At 43.6% G+C, this 20,227-nt stretch overlaps 1 protein-coding gene across 1 annotated transcript in view; it reads left to right on the plus strand.

Annotated features, from left to right (window-relative positions):
• The window catches only part of LOC146181091 (neprilysin-3-like), a 36,542-nt gene extending 22,956 nt beyond the window's left edge, over positions 1 to 13,586 (plus strand). The window contains exons 5-8 of the mRNA XM_084577849.1: positions 2,992 to 3,189; positions 6,202 to 6,431; positions 7,130 to 7,273; positions 12,675 to 13,586. Coding sequence (XP_084433975.1) covers positions 2,992 to 3,189; positions 6,202 to 6,431; positions 7,130 to 7,273; positions 12,675 to 13,025 — 923 coding nt within the window. The 3' untranslated portion in view covers positions 13,026 to 13,586. The remainder of the gene's footprint in view (positions 1 to 2,991; positions 3,190 to 6,201; positions 6,432 to 7,129; positions 7,274 to 12,674) is intronic.
• Positions 13,587 to 20,227: the final 6,641 nt, after the last annotated feature.

Consider the following 20,227-nt stretch of genomic DNA (forward strand, 5'->3'; position numbering starts at 1 on the left):
GTAAGCAACTGTATGAAGATGATGCTACTGCTAGTGTTTTTAAAGTAATAGATTGTGAAACACGGAAGCAAATAAATCCCTACCAGGCCAAGCGAATTAGCAGAAGGCTTCTTCTCACTTGGCAGTGCAAGCTTTGCGCCATTCCAGAAAGTGGTGTGCTCTTGTGACTGAGAAAAGACGCATATTCTCCTATCTAACTAAGGGCTCTTGTGGGAGCATTTCATTTTTGCGCCGTCAAACACACACTGAAACATACTTAAGCTATACACCTGGTAAATTTGGTTTTGCCTTAATCACTGTCAGACAAAAATATTTATCTTATTTTCTGTCGTTACTGATCAGTCCTAAACACCCATTTAGACTATTTAGCCGCCCCTTTTATTGCATTAACATTCTCTTTGTGCTTATCAATTTTAACCTTTTTTTATCATATTGATGATTTATATGAAGCTTCCGGATTCTTGCCTGATTATGAAAGACCGCTTAATTTGGCAATCAAGAACATTGTGCAGAACGTGAAAAATCGAATTTGGGGAGCTTTAGAAACGTTTGCGTACTAACTACATCCATATGATCTTGTGGCATATTTCTTCATTTTGTGTTTTAATTATTCCCTAATATAAGAAGGATAAACACTACTTACTAAAATGCCACATCACAATAAAAGCCTCGGAGATAGGACACAGCCGTAGATTGTTTGAAAGGAAGTGGATAAAGTGGTAAAGAACGATGACGGAACGACCTCGAAGCAGCTTTCAAACTGTGTACATTGCAGTCTTCGCCTTTGCACTGCCTCATGCACTTCATATCGGGACAGTATACCCAAGTCAGCTATCCATCAATTCTTTACAACAGTAGTAGAATGTAAAGTGAAAAATTACATAAAAGCCTGGCTTTTAACCTCGCTTTCATATGCTGCGAAGGCGACGGATGAAAGGTGGGTGACGAAAGCAAGGTTAATTTTAATAGCCTGCGCACCTAAAGTGTAGAAAAGAAAAGGCCCTCAATATAATGCCTCAACTCAAATCGGCCGACGGCCCACCGTTGGTAGAATAGTGGGCAAAGCTAGGCAGCCTGCATTCGTTGCCTGCCACTGCAAGCACAAAGATGGGCCCTGTTCGGCTTTAAATTACAGTAGTTAATGGTGGCCAAATAATTTAACCAGTTAACCACATATGGTAGGGAATTATTCCGCAATTCTGGCAGCGAAGCACGGCCCAAAATAGGGAGTCGTCTATTCGCTAGATTGGCCTAGTATTTTGAGCCAGCCACAGATCAGCACGTAGTAGAGACTTGGTCGGCACCCAATTCAAGGAAGCCAAATATGACCCCAAATAAGTCCGCGGTTGACAGTCCACGGGTTGAACAAGTAGTACGTATACTTTCTAGTGACTTTATTTGACATAATATTCGCATATATGGGCAGAGCGATGTTTTTAAATAAAAATCGTTAGGAACGTGATGCTACCTTCATTTATTTTTATGTTTGCCGCCGTAATCTTAAAAACTATTCAGAATAGGCGGGAAACATATATCAAGGAGCTAATGTGCTGCTCTACTTTATTGGCAATATTAACGTGAATGTTAAGTGCCTGTCTTTCTTGACTCTCGCGAAATTGAGCGATTCTTTTTTTAGACCTTACGCTGAGGGTATGTGAGGGACACACTTGCTGGGTGTACTTCCTGCGGGCGAAAAAACCCTTGCCCTAAGCCCCGTCCCACTCCATGGCTGTTAAAGATCCATTCCTTTACACTGCTTTATCGGCGCTTCGTAAGTCGCGTCAGTATTAAGTGGGAGATAGTTTTGAGTATAAGGTACGCAGGATTTAGGCCGCTGGCTTTCCTTGTTTGGTCGTTACAGCAGTTACAGAGACCCGCCTAAAGAAATACGTATCCGGTCATAAGGCGGCTGCGTCTGAACGCGCGAAGGCAAAACCAGAGATGGCATAAGGTGTCCCATAACCTAAGAAAGTAGCCAGCATTCACAATGTGCTGTTTGGTTTCTGTGTCTGTGGGGGGAGTGGATGGGGAGAAAGCGCGGTTACAAAAATGCGATATGAAAAAGCAATGGTTAGATTCGCCTTGGGAGGGGTGTATAGGCACCCTGCAATGAAGCCTAGTGAGAAGAGCAAATACTTTCAAGGCACTTTCGTAGGGCGTTTTTACGCCGCCTGCATGAGGTTACAGGGATCAGATTGCACGATCCGTCGAAGCTTTGTATGGCGTGTTAGATAACTGGGCTACATTGAGACCGCCAAGAACGTTATCTGTCACACGCGTATATGTAACAGTAATAAACATCCTCTGTCGTTTATCGTGAACCAATCGGCTAACAGCAACATTTTTAAGGCGCGCTGCGGAGCAAATGCAGCGCCGCCTAGCCAGTGCGGGTTCCCTATATGATCTCTCTGCATTGCAGAAAATGCAATATCGGGAAGACAGGGTGTTGCCTTAATAACAGCAGCGCTCTCAAAACATAATCCAACAAGATAAACTCGCAACCTAGGTAAGCATGTAATGACATGCAAGCGCGTATTCAGCTTTAAAGAAGATAATGTGGGCAAGAGTTGTAAAATAAAAACAAGAGATTTGCTTGAACCTTTCCACGTATAACAAAAGCGTATCAGTGCATCGGTGATTCCTCGGTAAACTTGGAATCGATATAGAGCGCTGTTTTCAGGAGAAATATGCATAAAGATAAAGAAGGCTAATAGGCCTTCTGCGTCTGGTCCAATATCAACTTGCGTCAAATACTGTTCGTTACTATTGAGGCATCCATATCATTTTATGACTATTCACTACTTTGCGCCTTTCACACATGCCTAAGAATCAAGCATTATTATTACTATTACATTAAAAAAATTTGATTCTAAAATGATTTACAGAGCTCTCTAAATAATTATTAGACAACTTGAGATGAAGATGGCATGCTGCTTCCTGTTTCTCAATCATTTTTGAATGAAGCCTGACACGTGTTCTGCTGTTTTACAGATCTGACTCCCTCCGCGCTGACTTTCATGGGGCAGCTCACGGCGAATGTGATGCAAGCCCTGATGAATAAGCTGAATGGGACAGATTGGATCCAGGGCAAGTTGTTGTGCCTGATGTACGAGAAGGCCATGAAGCTGAAATTTTTGCTGGCCTACCCTGAAACAGTTGCCACCGAGTCCATGCTTGAAGACTTATTCGGTATGTGCCGAGAAGTGAACTTGTTAATTCCAGTGTTCTTATTTCCGTGTATCAATGCAAGCACAAAGTCACCGAAATTGTCAGAATTATGAAGTGACTAACACTTTCATGGAATGAATCATAAAATCAGCTTTCTTTTGAACTTTGGCGAGATCTGTGTCCGCCTTTTTTCTTAACAACCAAAAAAAAAAGAAACGTAGAACTGCATATTATTTAGCTATTTTCGTTAACGGCTGGCCTTTCGACAAGGTGTTCAAAGCCAGACTTGTAAAGCAGGCAATGCACAGAGCAGATCGTATTCTTCGCTAGGCACAGCCTCATTTTCATCGCCCACTTGTTACCGCCTGCGCGTATTATCGAAGGTCTACTTCAGAGGCCAGCAACGGCATAATATGGGGGCCAGAACGTAAGTGCTTTTCACAATCCCTTCAACACATAGCGCAGGTAAGCAGTTGTGGATAGTTTGTATGCATCATAGTTTATTCTCCCGCCTTCATCTAATAAATAGTTCCGTAACGCTTTAACCCAATCGTCATAATTTACGACAGAAAAACCTCGTGCCACGCTATGAACTCATGAAGGTTATGTATGCTACTATACCCCGATAAAGACTCCTTCACTTCTGCTGGTGAAATAGCCTTCCCCTTGTTGCAGGATCGAGTCACACTAGCACTTCTTCATGGGTCCCTCGGCTAAACACTGGCTGTCGCTTTAATGCCGATTCATACAAGAGACTGTGGCATTATGTACAATGCTTCACCGTTGGCAGGTTTCCTCGCCTCCCTGTAATGTTAATTTTGTTGGCGATTCCTGCTTTCTTTAATATGAGTATACATGTTTCGCCACTGCCTCGCTCCGGCGATGAACTAGTTCAAAATAATTCTAAAGGCTTTATTCTTTCCAATTACACCGAATAGCCAGTATATCAGCCATGAAAAGCAGTCTTGCGTTTCCGTCTCTATCATCTCGCCATAAAATGTCGTGCTTAACATTATCTCATGAGCTTTTTAACCATCACGTACTTCACAGAGAATTATTCAACCACTGTACCGTTCCCACCGCATTGATTACATTCGCAAAGTCGGTAATGATCGTTGTAACACAAACATTTAGTCATTTATGCCTCTTACATCAGGAGAATGGAACTATCTTCACGCTGAAATCGTATTAATTGGTGATAACCAAATTTTTCACAATTCTTTAGCTAAGCTTGTATAAATAGGGGAAACATGTTTGATGCCTCTTACATCAGGAGAATGGAACCATCTTCATGCTGAAATCGTATTATTTGATTATTTGGTGATAACCAAATTTTTCACAATTCTTTAGCTAAGATTGTATAAATAGGGGAAACTTGTTTGTATATCATTGTTGTGGAACCATGTGCGAGCTGTTCCCGCCAAATAGATGATGATGTTAGCCTCAGGACGGTTGCGTCTAAAGGATTGTTTCTGCTGCAGCGCTCATGCTCATCTAGCCAATCGTCAACGTCTGGGTTCTCTTCACCATAAAATTGGGATGATGGCGAATTATCGCGAGTAATATAGCTGAGGTGATATTCCCGCGGTAGTAGGGTCGGCCTCGGTGGTCATTGTGGCCGCTTTTGACGTCTTTGTGATCCCAGGTAGGTGGCGGCTGCTACGCAAATCCAGCTTTTGGCAGCGTAAGTGATCTAATTGGTGCGCACGGGGATCTTGATTTACATCCACTGAGATAATATGTGGCTGAATATTAGTTAAGAAAAACACAGCAGCTGATGACAGGCGAGAGTGTTCTGGCAAACGCCAATCATTGCTTCAGCTTCGTCTCCTCTGTCTCTGTTGTCCATCGTTGCCTTCTTCATAGGCATATACGCAACAATAGTACCACACGTGAGCGTGTCGTCTGTCAGCCGAATACTCACACATATTTTAATTTGAAAGCACGCGCACAATCGTCAGGGCCAAAAAATTCATCTGTTTTGTTAGTTACATTGTTACAATTGGAACATTATGCTAAGCCTAAGCTGGCCGTGGATGATACGATACTAGGTCGCAATGTCTTGCAGGATAACGTGGTGTACTAAGTTACTGTATATACACAAAAAGCTTTCTTTACCATTGCGGTTGACGGAGAAACAATGGCTGTTTCTTAGCGCTACACCACCAAGCAAGCACATGCCAAACAAGGCGAAGCAGTGCTTTCCTATGTCGATTACTTTGGGCAGTTCAACTCCGGTAATTTTTTCAGCCCGGATCTGCGGTAAAATTGAAAATGACAAGGAGTGGGCCTGCTCTAGAATTCGAAAGCAGGTCGGAGATATGGATATACGTTACTGCTGCGTTGTCCAAGCCTGCACATTTACTGGCGTGAGCCATTCGAGGGTTTGAAGTAAATACCAGACATGTTCATTCAAGAATAAGGAGGCGATTAATCATTGAGAAATCTTCCTTTGGCAATACACCAGAGTATTTAGGACAGTCACAAGGCTTTTTGTATTGTAAGTCTAAAATCACATCCAGCAACATGCTAGAGGTTGAAAGCCAAAACTACGTTAAGCGCATTGTACACATTCGGTTGAAGCTGACATTGGCGGGAAGAGCCGCATGCGGCGGTGGACCTGCTACTAAGGTTACATAATTGCATATCGTATGCACCATTGGTGGTCGTTTCAAACCAGGGGTGAAAGCGAATAAAATCATGCTCTTCAGCTTGCGTAAAAAAAAGAGAATTAGCGGATAGACTATATCCTTTCTTAGCGCTGTAAGACCACAGTTTATTTTAAAATGACCAAACCAGCACTGGACGTGTTGTACATCGCAATACCGATAGAGTTCGTTAGCGTAGAATCTGCGAATTCGTGGACGCGCAATACAGACGTTACTATTTTGTGCTGATCAGAAAGGTGTTATTTTGCTTGGATCTTAACGAATTTGTCATCCTTAGGTGTTTTGTTTTTCAATGTACTCAGAATGTTTCTTTCTATATTCCGTATCTGACTGGTTGGCACTTTTCTGGACTATGCAAATACAGCGGAGGTGCCGGATATCGCCGAGAGCTTCACCGCTCCTTACCTGGCTGCGCGGCGTGTGAAGACGTTGAACACATTTAGGCATAATGTCAACGTGAGCTTCAACACAGCCCGTGTAAATGCTGTCTACAGATCATCTCAGTTAACCGTCTTCTTCCTGGCTGGCATTCTGCAACCGCCGTTGTTCATCCCTGGTGCTCCATCTGCATTCAACTACGGATCGATCGGACAGGTATGAATAACGACGCATGTGTGACACTGCATTCACCCGAATATGGTGAGGAGTTAGGACAGTGAAGAAGTTCGCTTGTGAGGCGAACATTTCTGCCAAAACTGAAATGGTTGCCTACCATTTATTCAGAACGGCAATGCTGAAAAGGCCTAAAGAATTGTCTGCAAACGGCAATGCCTCCGGTTCTCGGAAGGCTTTTAAGTTTCTCAGCGTAATACTGGTCTAGCGTCGTTGTTAGGGCTATCCATAAATTTGGGGAAACAATTGGGCTCGGGAGATATAACAACCGTCGTTTTTGCACAAGTGTAATTTGCTCGCTTAGAGACGTTAGCCAAAAAAATTGAAGTACTTTAAGAAGAGGATATTTATTCGGTCAGAAGATCTGGAAACCTCATAGAAGAGGGAAGCCAAATATCAGGCCTTATATTGAACCTACGACTGTAGGAGCTGCTTTTGCGACAAGTGAGCAACTCAGGAAGCAGCTCTCAAGCAGGCACACAGATGCGCCTCCTGGTTAATTCAAGAACACCTGTGAATCTGTAGATGGAAACATGTGTTGCTTTGTACATGGTAGATAATTATGCAAGTTATTCTATGCGTTCATTTATTTTTTGTCCTGCACCTTAAATAGCGATTTCAGTTTCGTGTCTATTTCCATGTCAATACTTGTCTTAGTTTCGTTTCTAATACCTTTGCAGATAGCAGGCCACGAATTGATGCACGCCTTTGATGTTCAAGGCATCCTATTCGACTCCAAGCAACAATTTGTCGACGTCGAAAACACCACTGCGAAGAAAACTTACGCATCAAAGTTGCTGTGTCTACGATCGTCTTATATGCAGGTGCGTGACCTAAGTGAAATTCAGACACACGACCATGTAATGCAATGTGTTTACTGGAAACCCCACAGTACTGGAACATTTCGGCGCACTATTATAATGATCCATACAGTGCAGTATATGGGGCGGTTTAGTTGCAAAATGAAGTTACGGCGGTAACGACGACAAAATGATTGGTAAATAAAAGTGGATGTGCTGTAGTTTAAACTGCCATCGGGAGAGGTAATCCAAATCTCTACTCGATGACGTGCAGTCTTTTTCTTTTCTTCCATGTCTTCTTCCGTCTTCTTTTCTTTTTATTCTTGCTGTTTCCATTCCCTTCTGGCAGCTTTGCTTAACTTGGTTTGGACCGGCTTGAATACGCTTGTAGTCGTGGCCTGCACTGAAACGGGGTTCACTGACATGAAGGCATCTCAGGGTTCACGGGCTTATATAATCGATGTGTTCGTCAACGTACGGAGTTCAGAAAAGCCTGCTCTGTTTTGCTGGGTTTGCTATTTCGGTTACTCTTTTTGCAAGATGCCCAACCCAGAAGTGACAAAAATACTGCCTGTCCTGTAATCGAGAGTAGATGTAAAAATGAAATGGCTACGGGCCATGGTTACGAGATATGCGCTTTCTTTTAGCCATCCCCTCAGCATGCTCCGTCGATCTCCTAGATTTGTTTTTATTTTCGCGTCGAAGTAATCTCCTGCAATTGTGTAACCGTAGGCAGGCAATTGCGCTCCCTGGCAGCCTTGTCGCTTTCTTGACCGTCCAGAGAATCAAGGCGTTGTCGGCAGACGCGAGCAGTTTTCTGCCGTGGCTTATGACACACAAAGCGATCACTTTCCACAAGAAGCTTCCCAACCCTTTTTTCATCTGGATCCATTACTCGGCCTAAAACTATAGTGGAAAGACTTTTTCAAAAATTACAGGTTATGCATGCATTCAAATACCTTAAACTTGTAGGTTACGCTCGCGACGTTGTCTTGCGCTGTCATTTAAAGATATCACACAACCAATACAGTCGCGACAATCTTAAGGTATCACCTCACAGCAGCGAAAAAAATACGAAAATTCTTCACATGACGTCATTATTGTTGACGTTTCAAATTTCAATTGCTTTCCCCAATTCCTTTTGTGAGTCGCCAGACGCCGCAAATCAATGCCATGCCTTCCTGCATTTTCCTTCGTTGAGGCTGGTTTTCGTGCTCCGTTTTGGCGTACATGCTTTGGAAAAGCATCACCACCGCAAATGACAATCATCCTCCTCACCGGGTGCTGTGCACAACCTGAATGCCGAAATAGTTTTATGCAATGATTACGGTGTTAATTTATATGCCAGCGGAAAATGGCTTAGCATAATTTACCATCAGTCTTCAAGATTCACTATTCGACTCCTTTAATGCAATTGAATTCTAATACCGGTTCAGCTGCCATTTAAACAGCTCTGATAATAGCTGCAGTGAAGCGCATAATGATGGAGACGCGTATGCGGCCACGAAGGCACTCTAGACTGAAATGAACATTAGATAATCTGCGCGTTCGAGGACTCCCCGAGTGCCAATACAACCATCTGCAGAATAAAGAAACGGCATGAACTGACGACGAAACATAACGCGTATGGCGAATGAAAGTGGTTCCTATTTTAGGAGAACACTAATGCTAGCGAAAAAGGTTGGCATGTGATTTACCTGTCACACCAGTACGGTTTGGTTCGATTAACGTATACAGCCGGAGGAAGCCAACCATCAGCAAACCTGTCACAGGGTCAATGGTCAGCCCTATCGCCCTTCCAACATATAAGCTTGAGATGATTCAGTCATTTTTAGGCAGTGAAACATCCGACGCAACGCGACACAAGCAAAATTCATCGCCATCTACAGCCTTGAGGCAACTGCGAAGGGGATGTGTTATGACAATATAGTTAATTTATATGAAGGAGGTCTTGTCTGATCACTGAGAAGAGCGTATCATTTGAAAACTGAGGGAGAGATCTGCTGTTTATTTTCAGTGGAAAAGCAAATAGTGGAAGCAACATGCTGATGAAAAAGTTAGTAATCATTGCAGTATGCTGCTACAGGGTCAAGCAAGTCAGCGGTGTCCATGCTGTCAAATGCTTAACTTCGAAGGCGAAATCCTTTCATTCCCAATAATGACGAAACACATTGTATGGCATCACAGTGCACAAACTCCTTTTGCGCTGCATTTCTGCGGCTCATCGAAGTGGTGAGGGAAGCTGCCGCATAAGCCTGACAGGGAAGAAATTGAGAAAAAGGAGTAACAAGAATACAGACGGATATATGTGCAGATAGCGTCGGATGAGAGAGAAAGATAGCAGACAGCTTGCGCTAAATAGAAAAACACCAGAAAAGAGCGGACCGTCTGAGTGAGCATTCCCACGCTGTCATCAAGCTCTCAAGCGGCAGCTTTCCTAAATTCGTCTGTGAACATTTGCGTGTCCTAGGGCGCGTCATAGAGGCACCGAATACAATACCAGCAGGAAAAAAACCTCTGTTAGCCATCGAACATTTCCCTCCACTTCAGCCTTATTACTATATTGCTATCATAATCGTATATCTAAAGGGAGTTAGGTTTCTGTGCTAAATTTTATATTCTTCAAGTGGAATTATTTGTATTTGCTCTCTCTTAATTGCGTTTAGGTGTATGAATTAATGCGGAAAAAGGCATTCTCATGTCTGTATTACAGAGTAAAAAAGATTCAATTCTTAACTGACGTGTGGATTAGTGCTCCTTTTATGAGTCAACTCAAAGTGGTCTTAACATCGCTTGTAATCCTGGAAAGTATCCTGGACGAGGAAAAACAAATATTTCGGTTCATCTATGAGTCAACGTTTACAGCGATAACCAAATTCATCAACCGCGCATTACAATACGTGACCCTAGCCCTCACATGTGCAGTTTTCTGTCACTGGTAAAAGACCAAACTTTCGACCACTTCATCTCCACACCCACAGTTAGGAGCTTTGAGTGTGGTACTATCGGGTATGATACTCCGCTATATATAGTCTGCACTTGATAGACAGAACACGCCAGACCTGGCACTATCCTTTATAATCCACGTAGAGGCTCGCGACCCCAACTTGCCTACTTTGGGTGTCGCAAAATAACTAAACCGATTATGCTTTAGCCTACTAGGCTCGCTTGGACAGAAGGCCGAGGCCATCCTTTGAATTCTCGTTTAAAAGCTTGGCATCGCTACACATTGCGGAAACATTCTGCACATGCTTTCATATCAAAACTATGATGCAAACATTCTGTGTGCTGCCTTATGGATGGTGTCACATCATTTCGATCACCTTTGAGGCTGTACTGAAGCGCAAAAAGCACAAGAACTCGATAGACACACAGTACAAGGCGCTTAATTGCGGAAGCTTTCTTTGGGGCACGAAATCATGCATACAGAAGAAAGCTATTCAGAAGGGAAATCAAGATGAGACGCCTCGCATGGTCATGCAAGGACCGTCAAGAAATGCATTTTGCTCTTCTGACATATACACCGAAGAGACAAGATGAACACAGCTGCATTATTGCGAATCATACGTGCTTCGTTCATTCACGTATGCATCGATCACTGCTCCTTGGCTCAGCACTGCATTTTCCGAACAATGGCTGGCAGATACTACTAGATGTTACACAGGTTGCCCTTCACTGATTGTGCCAAATTGAGTGTGCGTTCTGGCAGCCTCATTTAATCACTTGCCACATGTCTAAGGCAAAATCGGCCACAAGTCAAAGGAATGCAGTATACCACTCCTTGTGTGCACTCAGCAAATGTACTTTTATGCCCATTAGTACATCCGTTTGGGCAGCATGAAACCGGGTTCGTGAATCTGCATAATTCTGAAAAGTTGTGTAGGACAGAACGAAACCAGCCTCAGATTTTGCCTGCTTGTCCACCCTCTTGATCTTGTGGCAAATTTCGTATATGTACAAAATCACTGCAGTATTTCTATCTCTACGCTGCTCGAGCAGATTTATGGACACGTGTTCAACAAACATTGAGCCACCGAAATAAGCAGGTTTTTGGAACTCGCTGCCTCTGGCAGGCGAGTGCCCTGCTCGCTAAGGCTGGTGGGCATCAAGAGGGGACAAGATGTTTTCATGGCGTTGGTAAAGCACGTTTTCATGGCGTTGGTAAAGCAGAACTCTAAAAGGCTACGGTGCCGATAACATCAATGCTGTCTTCCACGCATGCAAGCAGCTGTTAATGGGGGGAGGGAATAATGCGGTAGGCCAACAGGCATTGCTGTCATACAATGGGAGAAGTGCTTGCTAAAAACTAGTACGATTTCAGATTTCCTGACAAATTGATCATTCTATATCTTTTTGCAGAAAAATAGCAACTATTTTCTGCCAAGAATCAAATTCAGAAATGATAATGCTTAGAAGGCAATCCACGTTGTGGCATGTAGTTGGGAACTGACCCTGACGTCCTTGTCGTTTTGCGCTTCAGGCTTCGCCAAGATGGGCATACAGCCCAAGAAACACATTTGCTGGAGCCTATGGTTGTTAAGTAGGAGGATAGTTTGTAATAGGGATGCGAAACGACGCAATATGCGGTTCTAATTATATGCATTTAAATATGACATGTGCTCGGGGAAGTGACACATGTACTGGGAGGTCATTTCCTCAAAGCCAACTGAAGTAAAAAACATGTCAAAGATCACAGAATAAAAACGCCGTGTTAAAGGCGCTGTCATGTTTTCTTTCAGGACGAGGCTAGAACACTTGCTTACATTACCCAAGCAGCTTTCACTTGCAATCAGTCCGCACTTAATTTTTCTGTTACATAGTTTTAAGGCGATAGTCTTTATAGACTCCTGAGTGTGCACAAATTCTGTGCGTCTGCGGTGTGACCCACACGTTAATTGCGGAGAACTGGATCGAGGAGCACGAGAATCGTTGTGTGAGGTAGAGGATGAAACAATGTGTCTGTATGCACCATTAGGTTCATGTGAATTATTTATTTGAATAGACCCAGAAAAGTCAATCGGACATCAAAATAGCCAAAGACTTCGATATGTGTACAGACATCAAAACATTTAAGGACGAAATTTTTCAATACAAATAAAAAAAAATTTGCAAAACAAGTGGAGAAATGGGAGAAAGCAAAACAAAAATAGAGAGAACAGGAATCGAAAGAGTGAAAAGGCGCCAAATGAGTGAAAATGATCACAGGAAAGGCTTTCGCTTCACCGCAAGGAATTTGATTAGATATGTAGCACCTCAGTATCCTAAGGCGAATATTTATATAAAGGTGCCAGAGGTCACAGCGTTGCAGCTTCGACCTAATAATGCAGGTCCATCGCTGATTTCGTCTCTGAAACAATTGTGATAAACCTTTCTCCCTTTCACACATTCTCGGTGTCAGTTTTGCATATTTAATCTGCTTGTGCAGGCGGAATCAGAGTCAAGGGGCCGGAGTCTGGACCCGACCATCGACTCAGAAGGGTTTGCTGATCTCGCAGGCATCCAATTGTCTTATGCCGCCTATCAGAGCCTTCCGGATGCTGAGCGCTTGGCGACAATGCAAGAATTTGGGCTCACCAAAGAGCAAACGTTCTTTGTTTCACACTGCCTGAAGTGGTGCACCGCACAACCAGGAACTCAGCGTGATGAGGGCGGCTTATACTGGCACGGCCGGTCACGTTGCATTGTTCCCTTGCGGAACATGCCCCAATTCGCCGAAGCTTTCTCCTGTAAACCGGGCGACCGTATGAACCCTGTTAACAAGTGCAGTTTCTGGTAAAGTTGTGCAACCATAATGAATGCTTCTGTAGAGGTAACTTTCGAAGATAAAACTGCTTTGCTCATTTCTCGTTGCAGCCTGATTTAGTTACTATTCTAGGAGTGAAAACGAAAGAGGAGCAAATAGTCCAGACGAGGTCTAGTAACCGATGTACTTGAAGTAACGTCTGATTTATATCGACAACAGAAACCTATTTGATGCCTACTGTATTCTGTATAAGCCCTGTCGATAAAGTCTACATAAACGTGCTAATTATAAGACAAATTATGCTGCATTGTTTCACATACATTTAAGTAGTTGCTCAGTAGGCTTTGTAGTTTATTATTTCTCCTGTAGCCCTTTCCTGTTGTTGTGTAGTGCATTTCTATAATAACAGCAGATATTTTGATATAACTACAGAAATGTCTAGTTTAAACAGGTTTTCTGTGAAAAACTGCATAGAAATTCTTTCGCGACAGCAAAAATTTTATGCTCACTTTATTCCCATTTGGACTTAGATACTGTAAAAGAATCAAACCATAACGCTGCATAGAAACAAATAATCGAAAGAGAGAAAAATGAACAAAGCCTAAAAGTAATTACAAAATATTTAGGAAAAACGACTGCTATAGGGAAGCAGAGACCATGCTACATAAGTTTATCGTTCTGGGAAAGGCTCTACATGAATAAATAGTTACCTGCTAGTTATGACGAATTATTCATGCTGCCGTGTCTAATATGGTGTTCGTTTATGTCAATTTGAAAACAGTTCATGCAGTTGTTGTTTATTTACGATAAATTTTGTCCTGTCGCACTATAACTCAGCTAAAGACTTTAAATTTTGCAAGTTGTTAAAACTAAGAAGGGGAGTCCACACAGCCGCATGTTTTGAAAATAAAATGGGATGCTACGCTTTGGAACCTTTCAAATCTGTTAGAGTGTCTAGTGCGGAAGCCCTGCTTCACTGCGTAAATTGAGGAACAGATATATATCTGAAAAACTTCTATTTGTGAACTTAAAGGAAAAAAAAAGTCCTAGCGAATTGGAACCGAGGAATTTCTCGTGTGAGGCGAGTTCTGATCCTAAAAGCTATCGCCGCAGCTGAACAGCCAGTTTCATGCGCCCTGTATTGGATGTCGTAATAATCAACTTGCGACGGTTTAAGACACACCGCATCGTATTGTTTACTTAAGATTTATTACACGGCCGTAAGTTCCAACGTACCATTTTAATATTCTTTACTACATTCCACCGAGAATAGCCTGAAGCCTGAATTTCAAACCTTAGCCTTGAACCGAGTGCGGAATGAAACATGACGTGCTTTCACAGATACTTTGCATTTAGTCCGCTTAGCTAAACCGGTACGGATTCCTTTTTACCTATAATAGTCTCATGTTTCTGCGTTCCCTGTAAATCGTCGAATTAGAGCTTGATAAGGTAAGTTTTAAATCCAGGGTGCGGAACAGGGCACAGCACTCGTCTTCGGAAAAGTCTTATTTACATCATTCACGTCTATAGCTAATAATAAAACTAAAACAATTTCCCCCATGGTTTCCTTTTAAGAGGCTCGTTGTGAGTGCTGATAACGTGGTATTTTCTGCTAACGCTTGAAACCGGTTGTACATTAAGCAGTAGCATTTATAAAGAGCGATAAAGTTTTGATGCCGAAGATAACATAAAAAGGCACTTTCTGATATATCTAACGTTGATAGAATTCTCTTGGCTGCTCCAATGATTATCTTGTTCTGGAGGGTCTTATCTCCGGCATATAAGCATCAAAGACGACGACCGCCTCTTTCTAAGTAGTCGTAGGTGCGGCGGCCTTGAGAGACCAGGGTGCGCACCAGATACCCACAGCAGTTCGCACTGGCGGCCTATTGTGCGCTGGTGTTTTTCGTCATATTGGCTGCGAAACTTGAAAGAAAGTCGAAGTAATTGCTTTTGAATAGACGTGCACTAACATTCATGTCACTCATTGTTTTATTAAGAAGGAACGGATCTGTGAGCTTTCGTATGTAGGTGCCGTCAAGTACATATCGGTCAAGTCCAGAGTTGTAAGTGTTTCTCTGCTTGAGCGAAAAGCTTTGAGGGGTACAGGAGGGGGATGTGTAAATGAGGTCCCTAGTCTTGGAAATCAGTGGCTGCCGCTGCTATCTCTGCGCGTGTCATAAAGGTTTTGGGCCTCAACTACGAAGCTAGATTGCGCATCTTCCCACCCGTCAATAGTTGGGGCGGCGTTTGAGCCATCAGGCGGATTGCTATGGCAGGTCCAGCTATGTGAAAGAGACGCCTAATACAGTCTCATTTCATTATCCACACCGTTAAAACATGCTACACACTCGAGTTCTACAGGTCCAGCTATGTGAAAGAGACGCCTAATACAGTCTCATTTCATTATCCACACCGTTAAAACATGCTACACACTCGAGTTCTACGACACCAAATACAACTTTGACGGGAGAATTCAGGCCTACTTTTCTTCTGAAGAGGTAATAGGCGTGGTCACTTAGTGGAAGAGCAGAAACATATCTAGAGGATGTACAAGTGTATTTTTTTACTGGGACAGGCAAGCTTTATTACGTGCCAATTATGCGGGAACTCTGGGACCTAGCCTCCAGATTCTGTACTTGCCCCGGATAAGATTTAGGAGGAAATGGATCCTGGTGACAAACTTTGCTCCGCTGCCACAATGAAGTGATGTCAGGTGAAGTCTTCCCCAGCAGATTCTCTGCAGAGTTTTCACAGTCAATTCGTACGTGTGGCCACTGTTACCTGTTGCATTAAAGATGGCGAAATCGTCTAGGTCATTTTCATATCTTACCTGAAGGACCACGTATCAAGAAACCTCGCTGCATAAAGATACACAGAACCAGCTGATATACTATCGCAGCCTAACTTATCATGCATTAATTATTCTTTGTGTTTCGTCCCCTTAGTTGCTTATAACGGCCATGTGATATATTAGTCGCAGATTGCCGAATAAATAACTTTTATCCTTACACCTGCCCATGCCCATTTCTTCTTGATTTACACTAGAATGTCAGTAACTTGAGATATTTCTCTGACCCACTCCGCACGCTTCCTACCTCTTAATGTTACCCCTACCATCTTTCGTTCATAGCGCTTTGCGCTGTCCTCAACTTAAGCAGAACCGCTTTGGTGGGCTCCACGTTTCAGCCCCATGGGCAGGACTTGTAGTGCGAAGAGAGGATAACCGATGGTCGCTTACGGTAGCAAACTGAATTCCAAGGGAAGGAAAGCGTAGCAGGGGGCGGCAGAAAGTTAGGTATTTATGCACCGACTCGTTTGACCTATGTACACCTTATTGCATGACAGTGGAATTTGGTAATAGGTCAAACGAGTCGGTGCATAAATAATCGTCTGCCTGAACACCTCAATCCACTGTCGGACACACGATATTCTCACTTGAAAGATCATTGTAGGGCTTGTGGGAAAGAGGGAAAGCAGAAAAACAAAAGTGGTCGCCCCTTGGTTTCAAAAACAAAGATTTTTGTTTCGCCATAGGGATAAAATGACGATAGAAATTACTGAGGCATATTACATCAGTAAGAAGCAGTAGCAGTGTGTCAGCCAGCCTTCATTGGTGCTTATCGAAAAAGAGGTTTCTTTTGTGGATAATGTTTATTGATAATTTATAATTTGTAAAACGGGCCGTTGGGGAGAAGTGGAGGCTGGGGGCTTGTATGTTTGGTCTTGCTTGATAGGGTTTTCCACGTGGCGGATGAAGGAAGAAGATATCTCTTGAATGTTGCCTCGTCAAGGGTTTCATTCTTTATAACATCATGTGACATATGTTGTGTATAAGAATCCGCTTTCTTCGCTAATAAAAAAGGAAAGCGCTCGTCTGTTATGCGTCTCTTCTTGTGTGTTTCGTCTTTTCGTGCTGTTCCACCCACTGTGCAATTGTACCAACTCGCCCAACTGTCCATTCTACCATGAGGCAGTCGATGTAATTAAAATAAACGAATGGACTCATTTACGTCAGACTAAAAACCTACAACGACAGTCTGCGCGTGCCGAATGATAAAATGCATGCCTTCAAAGTGGATGGTTGTGCAGAAGACGTCACAGTTGTACAGGAATACGAGGAGACTGCCACACGGACAATGAGGCTCCTAAGCCGCCTACCGAGGGCCGTGAGGCACCTACTCACTGCTGCCGACAGCAGTCGTTTTACGAAGGCAGCAGATGAGCTCCCTGCAGCAGCTGCTGTGTCTAGAAACTCAGCTTCACCGGAACTTTTCACCGAACCACCTTCATACTTAACCACCGACGCCGTCATTGAGCTTAAACAGAGGCAAGTCATAAGTGCCACCGTTTTCACGCCGATGTCTGATTTTCATTTATTTGGGTCAACCACAAAGGCATTAACGGAGGAAGCACAGAAAAATGAAGCATCGCAGAAATTTATTGATAGGAGTGATTTTAAGTGGTCCAAGTGCGATGTCAGCAATCAGAGGAGCGGCTGGGAAACACCTTTGGGCCAAACGTATCGCAATCAAGAACCTAAGCAGACTTGGCTCTCGGACAGCAAAGAAAGAATTGAGCCAAGTTACACGCATTGAATGGCGGGCAGACGCTTCTGCTCTGTGTACAAACGAGATTGTTTTCGGACCGCCATCGGAAGAAGACTGTTTGACCGCAACATCTTGATCCGGTACCTGATGACATACCCACGGAGTGAGCATCCAAAGGAATCCAGAATCCAGCAGCAGAGAACGATGAAAGTGCATTCAATGACTCTCTACAAGACAAAGAAAGCCAACAGCAGACAGCCTCCTTCGAAGAACTCAGAAGTAGAACTTTTGAAAATAACGTGAGGAAGAAAGACACCTCGACATTGTTTCCAGCAGACACGCCAACATTTTTAGAGCTTGTGAAGACGCGAAGGTGGAAAATGACATTCTTGTCAGTTGTGTTATTGCACAAACGAAAGAACGAGGTCGGTCAATGCCGCAAGCACTATTCAGTGCGCAAGGAAGACGAAGAAAGGCATCGAATTATCGAACATCCTGGTAAAGGGACAGCAAGGGCTACACAGGCACAGAAAGAAGGCAAGGCCAGTGCGCAGAAAAAGAACCCGATCGAAACGCTGAGCGTTGTGCCAAAGTGTTGTGCTGTGGTGTGATAGAGTGTGTGTATGAGTTTTGTCAGCGTTGACATCATAGTTGGGCGTCTAGAACTTCGACCTGCTTTGTGAAATTCCAGCGTTAAAATAACATGCCTATGAATGTGAAAAGAACCGATACTGATTCTGCTTGTGCCGGGGAGCAGGGCTAAAAACAAGCAGATGCTATCCCAGTAGCTTGCAGCAAACTTTTTTCGCCAAAGTACACGTTCCCTGCAGTTAGAGCAAGTGATGTCACAGCCGCTACGTGAAGAGGCTGTGCTCTGGTCGTCGCCCAACAGAACTGGAACCTGGGGATATCGTGCAACAGTGTTCAGGGTCCCGCGGTTACGGTCAGGCACAATCATATCAGCGATGATATCGAACTGTGATAAATATCAGGTGGACCACGACGCGAAACTGATGGACGAGGGCAATAAACGATATATTGTGCTCACTGAGAGACGATGAATCAATGCAGTCGGTTGGTGAGTGTACGGCAGAAAGATGTTCGTAAGAAGTCTGGGAGAGTTTAGGCTGTGGTGTGCGATTCGGATCTGCGCTGCAGTGCCCTACGGATCCATCCTTGTTCTGCAGTGTTGGTGCACTAATGTTGAAGTTGGAAATCCGTTTTCGTTGATTACCTGAAGTCATTATCGACAAGCGAGGTTTTAGTACCGACTACACCATGGTAGTCATCGGATACCATTGATGTGACACAGTTCGAGCTTCGAACTGTCCAACCTCAGGGTGAGGAGCGTGTTGCATAATCATGCAGGAATCTGCAAACAACGAAGAGGACGAAGACGAGGTCTGGGACTAAATAGAAATTGACCTCCATGTTGTCATATCAATAGCCAGGGAAGAGTCGAGTATTTAATGTATTCAGAGGTGACCTTCTATAGTTACTACCATTGCTACGGATTTCTTTGTGTTTATTGACATCTGCCAGTTATTACACCATTCAGCAATTTTTTCCCATGATCTGTTAAGGATGGCATGATCTTCGTGGCTTCTTATTTCTCTGTATATAATGCAGTCGTCAGCAAAGAGTTTGATCTTACAAATAATATTGGCAATAGTATCGTTAATAAAGATAAGAAACAACAGGTGTCCAAGAAAGGAGACTTGAGCTCCAGATGTGGCTGATGCCGGTCTATATTTCACGCGGTGGTAAAAGACGAATTCTGAACGTTGATACAAAAGGTCCTCTATCCAAGCCAATATTTCGCTATCACCATTGAAACCTCGCCACTTTGCGATCAGTTTCGAATGACACACTGCAGTCAAATGCTTTAGCTGATTTAGGTAGGATGAGCAAAAAGAACCAAAGACAATCAAGCACATACTACCAAACGCACTCGTTCTCAAGTCACCTTCGCCGCAATATTTTCTTCTGCGTACACTCGGAGGCGTACCCATTCCGTTGTCCCGTCGCTGTGGCTCTGCGGTTAGCGCGTTGGAATACTGAACCTTAGGAGGCGGCATAGAATCCCGGCCGCGTTTTCATCGAGGGGAAAGCGGAGCCACCCAGTAATGCGTGATGCCAATGCACGTTAAAGAACCATATGCCGACAAAATTTCCGGAGTTCTCCACTATTGCGCCTGCTATAGTCGAAGTCGCCTTGAGACTTGCAAACCCTATAAACCAAGCACCCACACGCTCTGTGCATCAGGTTTTCAGATTGCCTCGGTTGTTCAATACACGCATGTGCTCCCCATTTTTTGTGCCAAGATGAAGTGTCACGCAGACTTCATATCTGAAGGTGAAAAAATTTCAGGGTTGCACTTAACCTGGCTTTTGCTGTGCAAAATCTGGCAGAGTGTCGTATTTTCGATATCCTAGTTTTCGCAGGCCTAAGATCGTTCCGCCACTGCCTTCGAATTTCAGCGCAAAATTACCGCGCAAATGGCGCGTTATTGCCTTCCAAAGACTAGACTTTTTGCGCGTGAAGTGTTAATTTGAGGTAAAATCGTGCTGAAATAGTGTCGCCAGCAGGTAGAGAAATACTTGCTCCGCAGGCAAAATCTCGCTCTCATTTGAAGGCTAGGGAACAAATCGTGTGAAAAAGGCACAACTATTGGACTGCCAGTA

This window comes from Amblyomma maculatum, chromosome 8, assembly GCF_055883805.1.
Source record: "Amblyomma maculatum isolate TAMU_Amacu chromosome 8, ASM5588380v1, whole genome shotgun sequence".
Taxonomy (NCBI): Eukaryota; Metazoa; Arthropoda; class Arachnida; order Ixodida; family Ixodidae; genus Amblyomma; species Amblyomma maculatum.